Source organism: Populus trichocarpa, chromosome 17 (genome assembly GCF_000002775.5).
Source record: "Populus trichocarpa isolate Nisqually-1 chromosome 17, P.trichocarpa_v4.1, whole genome shotgun sequence".
Lineage (NCBI taxonomy): Eukaryota > Viridiplantae > Streptophyta > Magnoliopsida > Malpighiales > Salicaceae > Populus > Populus trichocarpa.
This window is the reverse complement of record NC_037301.2, coordinates 13,395,714-13,414,797: the sequence shown is the minus strand read 5'-3', so window position 1 is coordinate 13,414,797 and position 19,084 is coordinate 13,395,714. Positions and strand designations below refer to the sequence as shown.

The 19,084-nt window shown below is 32.2% G+C and overlaps 1 protein-coding gene and 1 long non-coding RNA gene across 2 annotated transcripts; both read left to right on the top strand.

Moving 5' to 3' along the window:
• Positions 1-1,612: 1,612 nt before the first annotated feature.
• Positions 1,613-5,015, top strand: LOC18106624 (glutamine synthetase cytosolic isozyme 1). The gene is made up of 11 exons (XM_006372494.3): positions 1,613-1,781; positions 2,767-2,806; positions 2,922-3,025; positions 3,156-3,204; positions 3,286-3,392; positions 3,482-3,698; positions 3,814-3,888; positions 3,975-4,028; positions 4,145-4,182; positions 4,287-4,446; positions 4,540-5,015. Exons 1-11 carry the CDS (start codon positions 1,708-1,710, stop codon positions 4,690-4,692), a joined length of 1,071 nt encoding a protein of 356 aa, XP_006372556.1. The 5' UTR covers positions 1,613-1,707; the 3' UTR covers positions 4,693-5,015.
• Positions 5,016-9,276: 4,261 nt separating this feature from the next.
• LOC112324714 (uncharacterized) lies at positions 9,277-11,787 on the top strand. Its single transcript, XR_002978719.2, has 2 exons — positions 9,277-9,628; positions 9,884-11,787. It is a non-coding gene; the product is annotated as an uncharacterized LOC112324714 (long non-coding RNA).
• The last annotated feature ends 7,297 nt before the right edge of the window (positions 11,788-19,084 follow it).

Genomic DNA, 19,084 nt, shown 5'->3' with positions numbered 1-19,084 from the left:
AACTTTTTTCCAGAAGCACTTTTGCAAAAAAAACAAAGGTAGCGACTTTTTCTCAAATAAAGCACCACGCGAGCTCTCTCCCCTTTTTGATAGCTAGAAAAAAAAAAGAATTGCAAGGATAATAATAGTAAAAATAAAAAACAGGGATTTTGGGATTTTTTATGTTAATAATAAACTATTTATATATATTTTTTTACTTATTGTCCTATGTAAATTTAAAATTGTATTTTTTTTATTCATTTTCAATTAATTTAAAAGCATCCATAAAACTAAATTTATTTTTCTTCAATCGGCACAAGATATCTTTGGAATTCGGGCTACCGTAGCCATCAAAGCTAGTACATGCATGCATTAGCACCGCTATCGCTTCCCCTCGTGCGGTGTGAGCTCAGCCTCCCTTTCCCTTCTGCAAAATATGATATTCCACCATCATTCATATTAAACGACGACCAACTTTCAACAATTACAAACCAATACGACACTACTTTTTATCCAAATTTATCATCTCCACCACTTCCATTTATTTCTGCTTTTTGTTCATTTGGTGGATGTGGCCATCGATATTACATTACCTTTGCCTTTGTCCATCTGTGTCTTTTGCCAAATCAATATATTTTCAAATCGATGTTCTTTAGCTTGACGCAGCACCATTTGGGGTTGCGTCTCAAACAGAAATTGGTTAAAATTAAATTTTTTAATTTTAAAATAATTTTTTTATATTTTTAAATTGTTTTAATATATTATTAAAAATAATTTTTTAAAAATTAAAAAATTATTTTAATATATTTTTGAGCAAAAAAATATTTTAAAAAACAATTATTACTATACTCTTAAATACCTCGTAACACTAATTATAACATCAAATCATCTTTATTTAAACGTTAATGTTTATTATTCCAGATGACAATCTCTTTATTATATTATAAAAACATGAGATTTTTAATCACATAAGTTTTTCATAAACGAATAGTTAGAAGTTTTATTAAACTCGATTTAATCTAATGTGTTAATTTGAGATTCGGTTCAAGTGTAGTTCTAAAAAAATTAGATAAAAATTAACCTTGTAAAATCCATGCGACTTAATTCAAATTCCGTTTAACTCTTTACTCTTTATTTTTCCAAAACTAGTTTTAACTTTTTATCTAAATAAAATTTGAATTTACATGGTTTTAACTTAATACAGATCTCTTTATTAATCAAATTATATAAAAAAATCTAATAAGAATTTTATCAATATTATAACAATATGGGTGTAAACGCGCGTCATTATAATTTTCAATCTTTTGACAAATTTCATCAATAAAAAAAAGAAAGAAAAACTTTTGAAAAAACTAAAGAAAATTGCAACCGGCAGAGCAGTTAGCCAGCGAAGTAAAACATGGACCAGTCTGAAGATTCCCTTCAAACATTAACTTCGCTGTAACCCCCCCTAATCCAACTTGCTGCTGACACGGCCAATCCATTTATTTTATTTTAGAGAAAAGATATTTTTTCAATATTTAATCAAATAAATTAGTTCTTAATTATCAGATATTTTTAAATTCATATCCAGTAAAAAAAGTCCATATTTTTTTAAGAATTCTTTTATATCTTCAACAATAATCCGCCCTTTAAAAGCAGCACAAGCGAAGCTCCTCCATGCTCACATCTACAGACATTAAACTTTCAGAAAACAGAGAAGAGAAGCTTCATTGATATTTTTTTAGCATGTCGTTGCTTTCAGACCTTATCAACCTTAACCTTTCCGACTCTACTGAGAAAATTATTGCTGAGTACATATGGTACTGCCTTCTTTACTTTCTTACACACTTCTTCTTCATCTGAACATGAATGTATAGATATTTGTATGCATATATGTGTAGTTACACGTTTTTGTTAGAGGGTTTGCTTTTTTATGGTTTACTTCTTTGATGCTGTCTTGAAATCTATCCCTTCTGGGGCTACAGGATTTCTCTGTTTTCTTGTTCTTGTAACTTTTTTACCATGAATGATCAAAGATATTATTTTGTTACTTAAAGAGTCATTTTTTTGGTTCTCAAGTTTAGAAGAACCCTCCTGAGAAGCTTAATTCACTTTTCCTTCTGCACTTACTGCCATTCCCCTGCTTCTGCTGCTGCCCATAGTTTTATAGTCTTGGATGGTTTTGCTTTATTCTTGTGTTTTTTGATTGTAATATTGAACTATTACCCTTACAAGTAAGGTCACTAATTCAGCCATCTGACATGAACCAACACTTGTGTGTCATCCACACGTAGCTCACTAGATCATTTAAAAAAAAAACAGAGCACAAGACTATGCCCTGCTCCAGTTTTTCATGTCGTGATGGATGACCGACACAATAAGATCTTCAATCTTACGGTTAGCTTAAGCAAATATTTTCTAATGGAGGAACTTTCATAGTTCGAGGCAAATTGCTTTAAATAGTTTCAGTTTTTTCTGGTCATTAACAATGAAAGCCAAGCTTGATATTTAATTGAACTCTGTTTGTTTCTAGTCAGTAAATTTATCTTTGATTTGTCGATTAAAAACAAAAGGGACTAATGTAGTTCCTGAAATGATCCTGTGTTCTTGATTTTTCCTTGGAGGCTGGGGTCGTGTCAAGTTTTTATTGCAGTTAAACATGGCATAGCTCTGTTCTTGTTTTTATTGTAGTTAAACATGGCACAGCTCTGTTCTTGTTGCTTTTTGCTAATGGATATGGTTTGGTTTGCCTTGTTTTATAACCAAGCAAGCAAGTAATCTATGCTTTTGTTTAATTCTGAACAGGGTTGGAGGGTCTGGAATGGATATAAGGAGCAAAGGAAGGGTATATAATTTTATGCTTTTAAGGTTTTGTCGTCGTCGTTGTTCTTGTCTAAGCTTTCTATTTAGTAATTCTAATGTAAAAAAATGTCCTTTTTCTTCTTAAATTTTATGTAAAGACTCTTCCCGGTCCGGTTAGTGATCCTTCAAAACTTCCCAAGTGGAACTATGATGGTTCCAGCACAGGCCAGGCTCCTGGAGAAGACAGTGAAGTGATTCTATAGTAAGCTTCCGTTTTGTTTTCTTTCTTGCGTGGTTCTAATATTGTTGGACCACCATGTTCTTTGCAATGTTAATTTTTTTTTTAATTTTCAAATATTTCTGAACTCACTCTCCTTTGTGCAATGAAACAGTCCACAAGCTATTTTCAAGGATCCATTCAGGAGGGGCAATAATATCCTTGTGAGTTCATTTTTTCCCCCCTGTATCTCGCCACTTGATGTAGCCAAGTCATTCTCTTTAACATTGATGTTGATTGGATAGGTCATTTGCGATACTTACACTCCTGCTGGCGAGCCTATTCCAACAAACAAGAGATGCAAGGCTGCTAAGATATTCAGCCATCCTGATGTTGTTGCTGAGGTTCCCTGGTATTTGTTTTTCCCCAGCTTCACTCTATTTTCAAAGTGATTTTGCAATTTTGATTAACGAGAAATCTGATATAAAAAAAAATACCCAGGTATGGCCTTGAGCAAGAATACACGTTGTTGCAGAAAGATGTTAAATGGCCACTTGGCTGGCCTATCGGTGGTTACCCTGGCCCCCAGGGACCTTACTACTGTGGTGCTGGTGTTGACAAAGCATTTGGCCGCGACATTGTTGATGCACATTACAAGGCCTGCCTGTATGCAGGCATCAACATTAGTGGTATCAACGGAGAAGTGATGCCAGGCCAGGTAAAATAAAAGAACTAGCATTTCTCTTCTCCCAGTTTGATCTTACAGTTTTAGTTTAGAACCATTCTGATCTTGTTTTGTTTCCCAACATTAAACCGTTTTCATTTTCATGTAGTGGGAATTTCAAGTTGGACCTTCAGTCGGTATCTCTTCCGGAGATGAATTATGGGCAGCTCGGTACATTTTGGAGGTAGTTTTAATGTACTTGATTATAGAAGATGGTACAACCATTCCAATATCTATTGTTTTCTCAAATGTCTGTATTTATGTTAACAGAGGATCACTGAGGTTGCAGGAGTTGTGCTTTCATTTGATCCTAAGCCCATTCAGGTCAATTCTCATTTCATTGTACCCTTTTTACTATTCAATTTGGATGCTGCAAGTGTGCATGTTTTCAGCACCTTTATCGTTTAAGCTCTCAAGAATTTGGACTTCTGTTTTGCCAGGGAGATTGGAATGGAGCAGGGGCGCACACAAATTACAGGTATAAGTTGCATCATTGATTGAAGCTTAATTTATTTGCTTCTTTATTCCGCACTCTTAATATTTTTTTCCTGTCTCGTAATTGAAAATTCTTCACATTTGCAGTACTAAGTCCATGAGAAATGAAGGAGGCTATGAAGTCATCAAGAAAGCAATTGAAAAGCTTGGTCTGAGGCATAAAGAACACATTGCAGCCTATGGAGAAGGGAATGAGCGGAGACTCACCGGAAGGCACGAAACAGCTGACATTAACACTTTCAAATGGGTAAGAGGGAAAGGAAACAATTTCCTTGCTGCTCGAGTTCTCTTATTACAAGATGTCTTACATTAGTTTCTTTACATCTTGTTCGATTGACAGGGTGTTGCTAATCGTGGGGCTTCCATTCGTGTTGGCCGCGACACGGAGAAAGAAGGAAAGGGGTATTTTGAGGACCGAAGGCCTGCTTCAAACATGGATCCATATGTCGTGACTTCCATGATTGCAGAAACCACCATCCTGTGGAAGCCATGAAAACCTTAACCAATCTCTCATACGAAATACTGTTGTTCGTAGTAGTCCTTTCAAGGAATCACGGAAGGATTTGAGTCAGTAGGATGGATGTCTTTCAATTTGTTTCCCTTTGTATTTCAGGTAGCAAGCGATGTTATTGCTTATGATTCTGCATTTTCTGTTGAATAATGTAATGCTTGGTTTCAATCACTTTCATGGATGCCCAGATTTCCAGTGCCTGGAAATGGGTTGAAAAGATTTTGCTTTGATGTAATGTAGAACAAGATTTTATCTTGGTCTAAAATAAACTACTTATTGATTTATAAAGCTTTAGATTTCTCCTAGATCAATGCCCTTCCATAATAGCCTGAAATGTGAATGGTTAGGTTATGCTTCTCTTCTCTTGATTTTATAGGCCATGGACCCTCAAGTTATGCCTTTTAATTGTTCTCCATTTTGCAGTGAACACAACATGCCAAATCTTTAGTTTCATTTCTTGTTTTTTTTAAAAAAATTAAGACTTAATAACATATGATTAATATAGTTGATTAATTAGATGTAGTTTCATTTCTTAATTTTTTGATTAACAGCTTTTTGAGGACCAAATTAAAAATAATTTCTTGGTGTCTCAGTTGCAATTTACTTAGTTGTCTGAAACTCATTTGAGATTACTATCAATTAGTTAGATCTTCTCTTTTTTGAGCTGACAAGTTTCAATTCATTAATTAATCAATGAAAACTTACTAATAAATATATAAATGGGCGTCATTTGGCCAAGGCTGCTTTTTTTCTTTCTGTCTTTTTTAATTCCATCTTTTATATTTTTTATTCAATTTTTTATTCAATTTCATCCACTAAAAGGCACAATCTGTTTAATACAGCATGCAATGAAATCAAAACTGTGCCTGAGAATCTGTGAGGGAGCCCAGATCAGTTCATACCAGTCTACTCTCACTTATTTGCTCCTCGATAACTTCCAAGCACTTTTAGTTGAATAGATTCCATTAGAACTATCAAGCCATGCTGCACTGTCCTCCCTAGCTGAATTGTACTGCAAGTAGCACCTTGAATAGCCACCAAATCATCTGATCTAGCTCCAGGACTAACCCACTCTCCATTCCTTGTAACAGTTTCCAATTTTGCAGTGGAAGGAATGCCAGATTTGTAGAGCAGTCTAGATCTGTAAGTCTTTACAAGAACACCAGCAAAGTGCTAGCGATGATCTCACCTTAAGTGAATATAGTGGATTTGATCCCAGATTCTCTCTCTCTCTCTCTCTCTCAACCTTGGGAGCCTTTTCCAATACCATACACAATCACTAATACATTTCAGGCTCCAAAGACTATTACCCTTCAGTCTATGAGGTAGAATCCAGGCAGCCCACAAGGATCCAGCTTTGAGAAAAAGATTACAGATACATCTAAAGATTCTACATGGAATAATCTGAGATCAAATTTTCCACCCATCTAAAAATAAAATAAAGAAAACCTCAAATTAGCCCCATAACTATCCACCAATCTCAAATCAGGTACTCGATCAATAAATCTTCTCAAATGAATATTCAAATTGTTAGATTTTTATGTCCTCCCTTAGAAAATGAAACGAGAAGATTCTAGCTTTATCTGTGATTCTAGCTAGATAAATGGTTTGTTAAAAATTAAAAAAAATAAATAATTTCAATTTAATATTTTTTTAAAATATAAGACAGGACCTCACGCTTTGAAAATAGGGTTGGCCTCTCCTTTCCCTACAGGACCTCACGCTTTACTTTGAACTTGTTGGCCCAACCCACCTATAACGAACATTATATAACTAACTTTCCCGCCGATGTTCAGTTCCCGCCTTTCCATTTTTTTAACTTTCCGAGGTTACCTTCTGGGGCTTTTTTTTTGTTGCCTGCTTTAGTGTTACCCTAAATGAGTATTTGAGATTCGTTAAATGTGAAAGATAACCAACAAGTAATCAGGATCTTGTTGATGGAATTGCTTGGTTGGTAATGTAGTTTATCTATTCGTAGAAATTCCTCCTTTTAACACTAGTTTCTTTAATAATTTTTTCAAGGCTCAGCTAAGTTACTGGATTCGTTTGTGAAATTATGGATCGCATTCTATTCAATTTTCCCAGGTCAGATTCTGTTCCTTAAACTATGTTTAAAAGTTCATTTATGTTGATGTTGTCAATGGAAGTCCCTGTAAAAAAGAAGTCTGTATTTATGAAAATTCTGCATAAAACCCATTTTATTGGTAGTTCGAAACTAAACCCAGTACATTAGGTTATGCGCTATCTTCCAAAAGGAAGCATTGAGGTTGAGGCAATTTCTATCATTCCCTTTCAGCTCATTATTAAAGAGAAATATATTCAGATCTTTCCCATTGATGACTTCCTTGTTTCTTGTATAATATGACGCGTGAACTATATTGGATGTTTGCAGCGCCACGATCAAATGCTCGCAATAGGGAAAGCGTGTAATAAGGAGAATGGGTCACGATTCTTGTCTATGGAGGGAAGTGGAGATAAAGCAATTCTGATAGAGGTAAAAGTCACCACGAAAAGGAGATTCTGATGACAGTGTAGAGAGAGAGAGATGATGCTTGAACTTGCCTTGTGTTCATACTTCTTTTTGCATTGAGAAGTCATCGTTTAAAGGAAAACATCACAAGATAAGAATCTTTTGCCTGGTGAGACTTCCAATGCTGTACTGCTTGAATTTTACAGAGAATGGACCAGGAACAAATTCTTGCCTTCTCTGTTCAAACTCATATCATGTTCTTTTCTTTGTTTAATGTTCTTCACTTCAAGTCCATAATATTCTTTATTCCAAAGAATGAGAAATTGTTTGGACCTTCTGCATTTCTGTTTTCCATAACCAATCTTGTGTTTCCATTAAAATTTCCTGCTCGCTTTAAAAAAGTGAGTAGTCCTTTCTCACTTCCATAACCAATCTTGCGTTTTGAGTTGAGAAATTTTGTCTTCAAATCACAGCCATGTTCCTTCTCTGAAACTTCAGTTGCTTTATTATAGGCATAGATAGTCAAGTTTACAACTTGTGGAGCCTAATCAACATTGTCAGAGAACAGAAAAGGCAAAAGCCCGTCATCAAACACTCTCACCTTTTCCATTTCATATCCCATACTGCACTTTCTTCTCAATATATACCATTTCTTGCTCGCATCCCCTGGTTTTAGTTATCCTTGGAGCTTTTCTACTTCTTCTTGTCAACATCAAATTCATTTCCATTCTAAAACAAGCTATGGGAGATGCAATTCTTTCTGCTCTAGCAAGTAAAATCATGGGGAATTTGAATTCCCCGATTCTTCAAGAGCTTGGACTTGCTGGGGGCTTAAAGACTGAGCTTGAAAATCTTAACAACATGTTAAGAACTATCCAAGCTGTGCTGCAAGATGCAGAGGAAAAGCAGTGGAAGAGTGAGCCTATAAATTGTGGTAGATTACGGCAATTTGATTTTTTGGCATCGCATGTATGCATATAAATATTTTAAAAAAATATAATTAAAAAAAAAACCATAATTGGACCATATAAAAAAAACACACCAAGCAGTACCACGGGCCTATCAAAAAATGTGTTGAATTTTTTATCCATTCAAAATTTAAATAAGTTAAAATTAAATCTAACAAATGCTCCAAAATCTTAGTATCGCTAGCAGGAAGCCAAAAAATTGTGCACCAATAATTCTTTATGCTTGAGGATAACTGCAATACCCCCTATAACAAGGAGTTGAAATGACAACAATACCCTTTAATGAGTAATTACAGGTATTAATGATTGAGGGGTAAATTGGACAATGTACATGATTTGATATTATATAAGAAACAAGATTATTGTTGAGAAGAAGATTATTGCTGGTTTTTTTTTTAGCATTATTGCCTAAAAAATTAGTTAATATATAATTATATAACTCAATTTGATAAAACATTCTCTCTCCAAAACCTTTAATTTCATAAATCTTATATTACAAATATTATATAATTCTATAGATTTTCTCAATATTTGAATATCTTTAGTTTCTTATGTTCTCCCCAAAGAAGAAATGAGAAGAGTTTAGCTTTATCCGTGAGATGTAATTGAAAGTTTCGTGATAATTTGGAGATCCATGTGAAATAAAGTTTAGTTTGAGTACCATATTATACTTAAAATCATAGTTGAGGGCCTTATGTTAAGGTTGCCCTAAAATAAAACAAAATTAAATTCCCAATCAATTTGGTGCTCGGGCGGGCCTCGCCTTCTTTACCGGACCTCACGCTTTACTTTGAACTTCCTGGCCCAGCCCAACTATAACTACCTTTCCCGCTGATCTTCATTCCCGCCTTTCCGTTTATTTTTTAATTTTTTAATTTTCCGAGGTTACCTTCTGTTTTTCTTCTGTCAGTTTAGATTGTTTGGCATTACTAGTTTCTTTAATAATTTCTACCATACCCTTTCAGCTCTTTATTGAAGGGGAAATGTTTTTAGATCTTTTCTCATGTGGGAAGGGGGTGACTTCCTTGTTTCTTGTATAATACGACGCCTGAACTGTATCAGATGTTTTGCAGCACCACGTTCGAATGCTCGCAACAGGGAAAGCATATAATAAAGAGAATGGAGCAAGATTCTTGTCTATGGAGGGAAGCAATGCTTGAACTTGCCTTGTGATTTGCTTTAATAAGAATCTTTTGCCTTGTGAAACTCCAAATGCTGTACAGCTAGAAATTTTAAAGAGAATGGGGCAGGAACAAATTCTCGCCTTCTGTTCAAACTCATGTTATGTTCTTTTCTTCGTTTAGGGCTCTTCGCTTCAAGTCCATGGTATTCTTGCCTGTGTTCCGATCTCCTTCTTGTACCCATGCATGCCGCCCTAGACTTTCGCCGAAAAAAAAGATTCTTCAGCAGTCATATATGCAGAAAGAAGAGATAGCAGCCTCTTTCCTCATCTACTTTCTGATCATTCAAAACATAGAAGGTTGTAGTTTTTCCAAAGCCTCACTTGTCTGTTTAACCTTCACCACCATAGAAACTTCTATCGAGCTGCTTTGATGGCATCTTGAGTATTTTCAGCTTCTTCCATAATTTGAACATAGGCCATCCATCGACATATACACCCCTAGCTAGAAGACACTATGTTTAAGAAATCAGCATAAGTATATTTTTATTAAATTCATAATCTAATAATACTAATCTTGCATGTGCTTCCTTCATTTTTATTTTTTTTTGTTAGGAAGACCCAAATTCTCATGAGGACGGAGACAGTAGCTGCAGGTTAATGGCAATGGTATTGTGGGCTAGTATAATTGAATCATGGTTAAACACCAGACAAAAATGAAGAAATTGCATGCTTGATTCCATAATAATCAATGCTTCAAGTCTTAAGTAACCAACTGATCACTGAAAGGATTGAAGTTGATGGAATCCAGGGGCAAGAAAGGAGTGATCAATGGCTAAAGAGAAGCCCACTATGGAACACTTTGCCTTGCCGTTTTAAACTTCATCCTCCTTTAGTTATTCTGTGGGAAAAAAAGGAGAGGGAATCGGTGCTCGAACTTGCCTTATGGTCCAACTATTTCACAATTTGTTTTAAATAAAAAGGTAAGAACCCAAGAACAATATTACAAGGCTCTGATTTATCCAAATGCTGTACAGCTAGAATTTTAAAGAGAATGAGCCAGGAACAAATTCTCGCGTTCTCTGTTCGAAGTCATGTTGTGTTCTTTTCTTCTTTTTAATGTTCTTCACTTCAAGTCCATAATATTCTTTATTCCAAGGAATGAGAAATTGTTCGGTCCTTCTGCATTTCTCTTTCAATAATGAATCTTGTGTTTCCATTGAAATTTCCTGCTCCCTTTTAAAGTCATTCAGCATTTCTCATTTCCTTAACCAATACTGTGTTCCCATTAAAATTTCCTGGAGCATAATAACCAATTATTTTCAGTCTTCTTCCTCAGATTGTCCCCGAAAATATTGTGCTTTCTCAGCAAATCTGTTGTATGCTTCTTGTCTTTGGAAATCCTGGGGTTTTGTATAGATATTATATAGGTTCGTCAGTTCTTTTTTGTATCGTGCATTTTACTCTAAGGGCGTTGGACATCCTGCAAGTAGAATCAGCTCTAAACTTGTATGAATCCTAATTCATCTATGAGATTGACTTAAATTCTCCTGAGTTTTCCAGGGTTATACTTTTGCCAAAGCTTCTCATTTCTGAATTTAATTTCAATTTAATCATAAGCTCGTTATATTTCTCAGTACAAATTAAGGGTCAGATTAGCGCAGGGGATCGTGGCCAGACTTTTGGATGTTGCATTATCATCACTTTGAATTTTTCCTTCGATGGTCCAACAGAGAGAACAAAGAGAAATCTGAACTCACAATCATATGCAGCAAGCAGAAGTCACGGCTCACACCCATAAGAACAAGTTAAAGGTAGATAGATTTAGCAGAAAAGCCGCAAAGTTCCTATAAAGCAATGAAAACAAGCCTTTTTGTGCTGGCAACAACTCTCTTAAGAACCCTCCTCCCTCACAATTTATTGAAAACAAAATGCCAATTGGGACCATCCATCCATGGGAGAAAACAAAGAAGAAAATCCAACCTTTCAAGTATGTGAAGGTCTGAAAGAACGAAGGAGTCGTAAAAAACTGCATCCCAATTTTGATCATATCCTTCGCCATCAATGAATATGAAAGTGAAGGAAGGGCATGTCGACTCTTGGTTCCAAAATTTCTTTGTGGAGACCCACTGAAAGGACGACAAGCACGCTCTTGGCTGTCGTAGGCTTCATGATGTGTACAGAAATGCAACCCAACCCCACAATCTTCTCTTGTCTTCTCATGTTTTCTGCCCATTCATCTAATTAAGGCATTCTCTTGACCTTCAGAGCTGCCTTCTTGTGTGTGATCCCCAGTTGTTAAGACTTGTGGGGCTTGCACTCCATGCCAAGCATGTTCAGTGGTCATCTGTCTAGTCTTTCAAATTTGAACAATGACCTTTCGGCTCGTACGTCAGAGCCTTTGTGGATCGAATGGTCTTGAAAATTAGCCGACAACAGTATATCGGTACGGGCTTGCTGATAGGTCATATTGTTTTAATTTAAAAACAAATGTTAACAGCGTGAATAATTTTTTGATAGTATTATTATGTTTGTTTATTTGGGGTTATTTTTTAAAATATTTTTTATGTTAAAATATATTAAAATAATATTTTTTTTATTTTTAAAAATTATTTTTGAGATCAGCGCATTAAAACGATCCAAAACATATACAAAAATTTAATTTTTAATTAAAAAAAATTTAAATTTTCATAGAACACGGTTTGCACCGCATCAACCATATCAACCATCTAAACCCGTGGGTTAATTTTACTTCATCCTTAAATATTGGGTTAATTGAAAACTTAATTTTATAATTGGTTTCATATATAACCCAATATTTAAGGATGAAGTAAAAAAAGGATATATATATATATATATATATATATATATATATATATATATATATATATATATATATATATATAAAAGACCAATGAACCACATCAATCATCTAAACCTGTGAACATGTCCATGGATTTATAAAATTTATTAACATGATTTATCTTTAAAATTATTTTTTAACTATATGGGGAAAAATAGACGATAAAAAATTTAAGTTCAATTAAAAAATAAGACACCCGCCAAACTCATAAACCGGGGCAACTAAACCGGGGCAACCAAGATTACTCTGACAAAACTGTAAATCACACTAACCTTATAGAAGGCAAAGTAAAAGGAAATAAATTACAAGGTCAAATTCTAAACCACCCAATATTAAAAGATAAAATAAAAAAATAAAAAAAAATTATAACACGAATTCAATAAAAAAAAGTACAGGAAAAAAGAAAAAAAACCTACATTTTTTTTCTCCAGGATCAAATTTGATCCCTGTATTTATTGTTTTTTTTAACAATAAAACTAAATTCTATTTTATAAATTCAAGCATTCACTTAATGTGAGGAATTTGTTTTTTAATCATAAGAGTTTCATGGAAAATAAATCAATACAAATCATCAATTCTTAGTCAACCAAATATATCAAGACAAAATTAAAAAAAAAAGTTTGATAACTAGATCAAAAAATGCTTCAAGAATAATAATAAAAAATAACACTTTCTCGGAGCAAAACATTATAATCCACCAAGCAATGAGTGTTGGTGAATAATGGTTTCTCCATACCCTTTATTTTTTTTTATCTTATAAAGTTTAATAAGATGATTTTTCTCTTAACTAGTTTTTTTTTAACTAAATAAAAGAAATAGACTATAAAAAAATTAAGTTTAGTATATAAAAAAAAAAACTCCACTAAACCTATAAACACTTAGGTTACCCTAATAAATTTGTAAATCACACTAAGTTTATAGAAAATAAAAAACATTGTAATTCACGGGTGAGGATGAATAGTTTTTTTAATAATAATAATAATAATAATGCAAATCTATTCCTTCCTTATACTGAAATTGGTGCAAGCTGTCATTGGAGCGTGCTCAAGGGCAGTCTCAAACACATGCATTTGATGTCGACAGCACCATGGTCATCACTAGCCTTAAAGCAGTCTACCATTAAAAAAAAAAAAGAAAGCCAAAATTATGACAACTTTATCTTTATTTTTTATGTCGACCGTTTATTTTTATATTTTAAAAATATATTTTAAAAATTTTATTTTATTTTATTTTAAATTAATATATTTTTAATATTTTTAGATTATATTGATATACTGATATTAAAAATAATTTTTAAAAAATAAAAAAAATATTTTTTTAATATTTTTTTAAATAAAAAATATTTTAAAAAGTAATTGAAATTACACTTCGGAACATCCATGATTTAACCCTTGTACTCTAAGAGTTGGGAAACTGCCTTACATGGGAGGATTCCTCTGACATTTCATTACAAACACAAGGGGCAAAATAAAAGTTATAATAAATATACTAAAATGCATTGGAGAATCATTGTTGTCATAAACTTACTTCAATATTCACTATAATAATTGAGTTAAGTCCATGATCTTGGCAAAAAATATTGTGTATTTTTTTATTAAGGGGTATTTTGATATTTTCAAACGAGCTATTCGTCGGTATTAATTTGTGTAAGAATATTTTTATCTATATAATATTCTTATGAAAAGTAAAATAACAAAAATACCTCCAAGAAAAATTTTAAAAAACAATTATTTCAGGTAGGGATATATATGTATTTTTGGTTTCTATATACAATTGAATTATAAATACACCCTTATATCCAAGAAATTTAATGCATTAGGGTCAGGGATAGTAGAGTCTTTTAGTTTGGATTTTTTTTGTTAATTGTTGGTTTGCATGGGGATAGTGTCGTATATTTTGTAAATTCAAATTTGGTCCCTGCATTTATTGTTTTTTTAAAAAACCAATAAAACTAAATTCTATTTTGTAAATTCAAGCATTCACTTAATGTGAGGATTTTTTTTTAATCATAAGATAAATATATTATGGTCTTTAGTATTATTGGATTTCAGATTTAGTCCTTTTAGTTTTATTTTTATATTTTTGTTATTTTTTATTTTGTTAAAGTTTTATGTATTTTCAATTTAATCATTAGTTTCTAATTTGTATATATAATAATTTTGGATTCGGTACTTCTATTTTTAATTTTATATTTTTGCCCCTTTATCCTTTTGATAAATATTTTACAACTTTCAATTTTATCTTTCAAATCAAATTAATGATTTTAATTTTTTAAATGATAACAATAATGATTTAGTTTAATTTTTTTCTTTTGATTTCTTATTATTATTTTCCTCACAGCGAAACGTGGAAGCCTAAGGCTAGTTTCTTTCTATTCCTAAAGACAGTTGGGTCTTTCATGGTAGTGCTCAACTAGCTAGGCAGAGATACTATCCATCATCGTATCTGAGCATCATCTTATCATGGTATCCAGCTCGGAATCAAAGCTTTGATGGTTAAGTTGCCAATGGTTTTGGCCATGTAATTACCTCGCTTGGTGATCAGCATGCACTGTGCACAAGCTAAGGCTAGACATTGAAATGAAATCAGATCTTCAAGTGTTGGTGTCATAGATGACATATATGACATGACTGTAATTCATTAAAAAAAACCACCACATCTGACCCAGCAAACCCTATTCTTTTATATATCTCTGTGTGTGAAAATCTTCCTATTCTTTTTTCAACATGAAATTATTTTGATGTCAGAAACCACATGAAACAAGATAAGAGCTTTGTGGGTTTCATACCACAGATTGGAATCAACATCAGCCAGTTTATGATTCAGAAACATGTTCACATGTTTTCACATGCCAACTCGTTGAATCATCACCGGTTTCCACTCTCTTAATTAGCAGCAGTGGATGCTCAACAGCTGGTGCATTGTTGAGAAAACATATAATTAACGAATGAAAATAGTACAAATTGCTTATGAAATCATTCATCTACAGTAATATAAGACTTTATTTTTCAAATATTGAGAATATAATGATAGCTTAATTTGTTATTTCCACTGTAGAATTTCATTATTCATTGATTTTAAGAGGGTTCTATTCGACTGGCCTACATACGAATTATATAAATTAAAAAGTTTTGTTAATCTTACATAATAGTTTTATAAAATTCATTTATAAAAAGAAATATCAATTATTGGTTTAATGAGCTTCATTAATAAAATATACCTATAATTTAATGTATGAGATGATATATATTTTTTTAAGAAAAAAAATGAATTATATTAGGGCATCATGTAAGTTCATTGACCAAAACATAAACGATTTCAAAATGTTTTGGGGAGATCCTAGCTTACCATTACTCATCAAAGGCTACTCCTGAAGCCATGAACAAGTAGAAGATCAATGCTCGAATATCTAAGTTGAAGGTTTAGTACATGTTATGGTGTATTTCTTAAGAATATTTTTTTGATTTAAAAATTATATAAAATTATTAAAAAAATAAAAAAATATTATTTTAATATCTTTTCAAGATAAATAAACAAATTTATATTCAAATACATGTAGGTATGGAAAGTTTTTCCACTTTTCTAGATTAAATTGATAGCAACCATGCAAGTGTAGCTACAAATTTCAAAATAACTCATAACCGACAGGTGACCGACCATTTGTGAAGCACGAGCTTAATTATTTCTTATTCGGACAAAAAATTGTCAACTTCTGGAAAAGAGGGCAAAGTTAACGATGTGAGACTCCTCCTCTACTGCCACATATAATGTATTATCTTTAGTATATACTGATCAGAGTTGAATATATATAGGCTATGCAAAGCCATGAAGGAGCCGGAGACTTTGGACTAAAACTTATATAAAAACTATAGTCTACGGCTGGACATGCAATATATATTTAGGGTTTTGCTTAATTTTCCACCGAAGGCATTAACTTTGTTAGACCATCTTATCTATTGAAAAGACAAAATAATAATTGGAATCATTTTTTTAGATTTCGGAAGGTTCGGTTCTCACGAACATGCATGTGTTCATACACTTCGTTGTCGACCAGAATGGGTTTTTTTTTTTTTTATGCTCCTAACGATCGACGTCTTGAATTAGGTGAGAACATGCCGTGTCGCTGTGTGATAAAGGAAAATCGATTTTAGGAACCGATTAAGAAAATGTTTGGTATGCACCAAAAAAAAGGAATAATAAGAAGATAAAACGTTTGGTACAACCTAAAATATGAAGAGAAAAAAAGATTTTTGGGAGTTAGTAAAGCACATGTCGTGTGATCATTAATTAGGTGCATGATTTAGATTCATATTTTATCTATGAAGTAATTAAGGTTACGAGGAAGCAATTGCCTCGTACTAGTTTTTTTTTTTTAAAAAAAAATCTTAAAGTGAATTGATTATATATCTAATTCACTAAATCATAAAAGTAATCCATTAATTAGTCGTCTTAATATGCATAAATTTTGGTTTGAAACCCTAAAGTAAAAAGAAAAATTAAGTTAAATCATTATGTACTTGAATAGATTGAAATAAATAGATATGTGGTTGGGACTTCATGGATTAAATTCAGCCCTTCTTCATTTTTTTCAATTTTGCATTTAATTATGTATCAAAAGAATTATAATAAATGGGAGTTGGGAGTACTATTTACGGGTTGGGTTATTGAGAGTTAAGTTGGATGATTTTGAGTTGTGGGCAGGAATTTAGGAGTTGATTCGTATTTGATTACTCATCTTATTATTTTTTTTAAGTAAGAAAAATGAAATCACTCATTTTAATTAAAATCAGTGGATAATATTAGCATATTTATGAATAATTTAAGTGGGTTTTATTCATAATCGATTTTGGAGAAATAAACGTACAAGGAAGGGGGAATTTCTTCTAATGTTCATGTGTATTTTCTTGTCCAAAAATAAAATATCCATGCGCGCATACTAAAAAAGTGAAAAATAAGGGTTGACAAATTAATTTAATTATTCAGAATATTCGTAAAAAAATAGATATGAAATTAACCAAACCTAATGTTTTTCAAAATTTATTGGATAATCTTGGTTAGAAAATTAAAAAAAAAAAACAATTTGATTTGGTTTTATATTTTTAAAACCGAGAAAAATAAATCAAATTTAATTGAACTGATTATATAAGTTATTAAAACCAGTAAAAATAGCCCAACAAAAGATTCATTAATCAAAGCATTTCGAAAATCAATAGACTAACTAAAGAACTATTAATTAAAATTAGATTTATTTGATTTTACCACATGTAAAACTAAAGCAAATCAAATATATCAGTTTAGTTTTTTTATTTGATTTAATTATGTTTAAATTGTTTTTTAAAAAAATTGATTCACTTGAAGTCTTTGGTAAAAACTAAACCATTTGAATTGATACTCAGCTCGAGAAAAAAAATCACGACAATCACTTACAATCTTTTTAGATAAATTGGCATAATAACACCACTCTTTTACTATATATTATTATTATTTTGGAAGGATTGGGGACACTCTAATATCTAAGTCAATTTAAATAGAAAATAAAATATTTACGAGTCTGTATAATTAATATTTGGAGGGCACAAATTCAAGAGGTGTGCCTTCAATTTATTCATATACTTTTTGTCTCAATGATTGGTAGATCGAGTTTTAGTAAAAAGTAATGTATTTAAATGCAGTAGCCGCTATATATATATATGGAGTGAATCAAACCTTTCTAAAAGTTGGATTGATTTTATCCAAATGTGCATGTTACTTTGTAAATCTCATGTACACCTCATTTCCAATTTGATAATGAAAGCTTTGAACTTGTTAGGCGATCAAGACTAGTAGGAGCTCAAATTGATGACCCATGATAGCTAGCTAGCGAGCACAAGTGAGGTCAAATGGTTGCAAGCTTTATTTGAGCAATGGGCAGTCATATATAGCCGAAGGAGTCTTACAAGCTCATCATAGCAAAGTCTAATTTCAAAGATTGGGATGTGAACGAGACATCCGTTCCTTGCACTTTCCTCAACTGTTATATGCATAGGAGGAACCAAATGTTTTTAAAAAAATAATACGGTGGAGAATAATGATTTACATGTCGTTGTTTTCAGGAAAAAAATATTTTAAAAATAATTTTTATTGTATTTCAGACCCTTTAACTATCTACTATCGGCTAAGAAGTAAAAAATAACCCTTGAAAGTGACCAATATAGATCTTATTACGACGGTGAAGGGCTAATTTTTAGATTATTTATAGGTTCTCTCATTTTTCCTCCAAAATATTGTTCAATGATTCAAAACATCCCTTTAATTTTTATGAGAAAAAAGAGAATGATCCATAATGATCCTTTAGGGCTTAATTGAGACAAAAAAAGAAGTCATGAAACCCTTTCCACCACTTCAATCAACAGAGAATGATCCATAAACTTCAAAGGGTAAGTTAAAATAAACCCTAAAATAAACTATATCATCAACAAATGGGCCATTTCCAACTTGTTACTTCTTCATTCAGTTTTGCAGTCATTATAATCAGCTCGAAAACTTATCCCAAGAAGTTTTTTTAGTTGCTAATTATCAAGACAATCTATATTATAACAATTTTTTTTAAAAAAAAAATCTTTAATATTTGCCCGTTTTAATCTATATCGGATTTAATTGAGTCAACTATTTAATTGGATAAATTGAATTTTATCATGTTAATATTTTTTAATTCAACTTAAAATTCGTTTAAAATCTAGTTTTAAATCCTGATTTTTTTTAAAATAACTAATCAAATCCAACCTAATTTAACAACTATACCTCCTATATGAGGGATATTAGATCAACAAGAAATCTATCCGACAACACATGGATCAGCTGCGAAGGTCATATGAGAAGCCTGAAAATCATTGTGCTGATAATTCAAAGCAGTGTAGATTCTAGCAAGGCAATGATCAATCACAAAGAACTTACACAGAATTACATGCATGAAT

Bases quoted from the DNA above. Each gene is read 5' to 3' on its own strand.
- LOC18106624 (XM_006372494.3), top strand. From the start codon at position 1,708: ATGTCGTTGCTTTCAGACCTTATCAACCTTAACCTTTCCGACTCTACT. The intron at 1,782-2,766 runs GTACTGCCTTCT...AATTCTGAACAG, and splicing joins ATTATTGCTGAGTACATATG to GGTTGGAGGGTCTGGAATGG. The intron at 3,889-3,974 runs GTAGTTTTAATG...TTATGTTAACAG, and splicing joins CAGCTCGGTACATTTTGGAG to AGGATCACTGAGGTTGCAGG.